The sequence below is a fragment of the Vigna unguiculata genome, chromosome 8 (assembly GCF_004118075.2).
Source record: "Vigna unguiculata cultivar IT97K-499-35 chromosome 8, ASM411807v1, whole genome shotgun sequence".
Lineage (NCBI taxonomy): Eukaryota > Viridiplantae > Streptophyta > Magnoliopsida > Fabales > Fabaceae > Vigna > Vigna unguiculata.
Genome location: NC_040286.1, coordinates 26475641 through 26477568, shown reverse-complemented (window position 1 = coordinate 26477568; position 1928 = coordinate 26475641). Strand labels below are relative to the sequence as shown.

The window sequence follows — 1928 nt, the reverse complement described above, 5'->3', positions numbered from 1 at the left end:
TAGAGAAATTATGTAGTTCTCTGAATGTGGAAGGGGAAAGCATGGTGAGTTGATTGTGTTAGATAAGGTTCCTCTTAATTGTGCTTAGCCTTTTTGGCCTAACCAACCAATGTTCCATTTTGGCATTACAAGTCCTCGTCTACCATTCCCTCACGAGTCTATGACTAGGCCAGGTGAGGCTCTTAGGCCATGACCATGACCCTCCCTTTTCCAATTATATCACATTCATGGGGTCTATCTGGACCAACCCACAAATCAATTAATTCAAATTATATTCTTTAAATTATTTAATTTTTAAAGAATGTCTCTATCTATCCCCTTGCCATTCCTGAAACAGCCTCCATTATTAATTAATTTTCCTTTCCTACCTCAACACGAAATTGCCTCATTTAAAATATACATATAAATACAACCCAAGCTTCTCAAACACGGTCACACGGAAACTTAGTCCATGTCTTTTATTTATACGGACTTGGTTTTGTCATTTGTGGGTCTCTTCGCCTTTTCTTCTGTGGCATACACCCATACCTATTCATTCCTCAATTATCAATTTCTTCTCTCTCTCTCTCTCTCAATGAAAAAACATGACAACCAAAGGAACATCTCTCTCTGAACCCAATACAGAGTGTTGCATGTGTGGGGATCTTGGTTTCTCTGATCAGCTTTTTCAATGCAAAGTCTGCCAATTCAGATCTCAGCACAGGTGGGTTGGGTTGGCTACATAATATATCTTCAACTTCAACAACAACCACAGACACTGTCGTATACTATACTGACACACTTCTTCTATAAAAAGTTTGAATTTTTATTTCATATCTCAACAAAACTAGCCTTATAGATTAAACCCATTTGTATATTTGTATGACGGAATCACGACTCACTTGTTTTTCATCTGGGTATGTGTTTTAATCTGATTGTTTCGAAATGAATCAACACTCGTGTTTCTGTAATTTTGCAGATACTGCAGCAATCTGTACCCCGAGGCAGAGTCTGTCGGAACCTGCAATTGGTGTTTGAGTCAGAGAGAGGACACGAAAGAGAAGTCAACCAATTCTTCGAATTCCTCCTCGTCAATTCGGAACAACGATGGTGAGAGCAGGATCAAGAGAATCAAGAATGGTGGCACCACCAACAACAGCAACAACAACGGTGCTAAAAACATTGGGTCCAAGAAGGGAGTTAAAGGGAGTGGAATCCTTCATCTCCAAATTCAGAAACCCATTAAGAAACCCAAGTCACCGGAGTCATCAAGATCACCGTCAGCATCCACATCACCGCAAAAATCTTCACCGGTTCTGGTTTCAACCCGCAAGAGAATCGTCACCACCGGTGCCTTGGAAGAGAGACTGAGGAGGACCAGGTCAGAAGATATCGCAAATTCGAGTGGTGCCACCAAACAGGTCTTCAGGAATAAGGTCAGAAGGTACAAGCTTTTGGAAGAAGTTTCTAGTTAAAATAAACGAACAAATGATAATAATAATAATAATAATAATAATAATAATAACAACAAGGCTTAGATTGGAGAGAGTTATGTAAGAGATGATGAATCAGTATTCAGTACACAACAAAGAAAAAGAAGGTCATGGGTTTTGGTGCCTTTTGCGTTTTTTGCTTCGAAGTTTTGTCCCAATACATGTACAGCACAATGGTGAACTAATGAATGAGCAAAACGTGTTTGTTTTAGAGCTTAGACTCACAGTTGTCATTCCCTTTTTCCATTTTCAGAATATCTGAATTCAGCTCAATGCCGTTTGAAGAAGAGTGTTCTAATTGCATAATTAACTGTGTATTACATATATAAAAGCTGTTAAGAGTTGATAATTTGCTTAGTTTTAGGTTTAGATCTTGGTTGTAGCAGAAAATGAGACACCCTTTTTCCACAGTGCCGCAAAACATGATGCTTAATTAGCGTTTTGTTTTTTCAAATT

The 1928-nt window shown here is 38.6% G+C and overlaps 1 protein-coding gene across 1 annotated transcript; it reads left to right on the top strand.

The window, feature by feature from the left end:
* The first annotated feature begins 423 nt into the window (after positions 1-423).
* LOC114195509 (tyrosine-protein kinase BAZ1B-like) lies at positions 424-1692 on the top strand. The gene is made up of 2 exons (XM_028086004.1): positions 424-703; positions 959-1692. Exons 1-2 carry the CDS (start codon positions 585-587, stop codon positions 1452-1454), a joined length of 615 nt encoding a protein of 204 aa, XP_027941805.1. The 5' UTR covers positions 424-584; the 3' UTR covers positions 1455-1692.
* Positions 1693-1928: the final 236 nt, after the last annotated feature.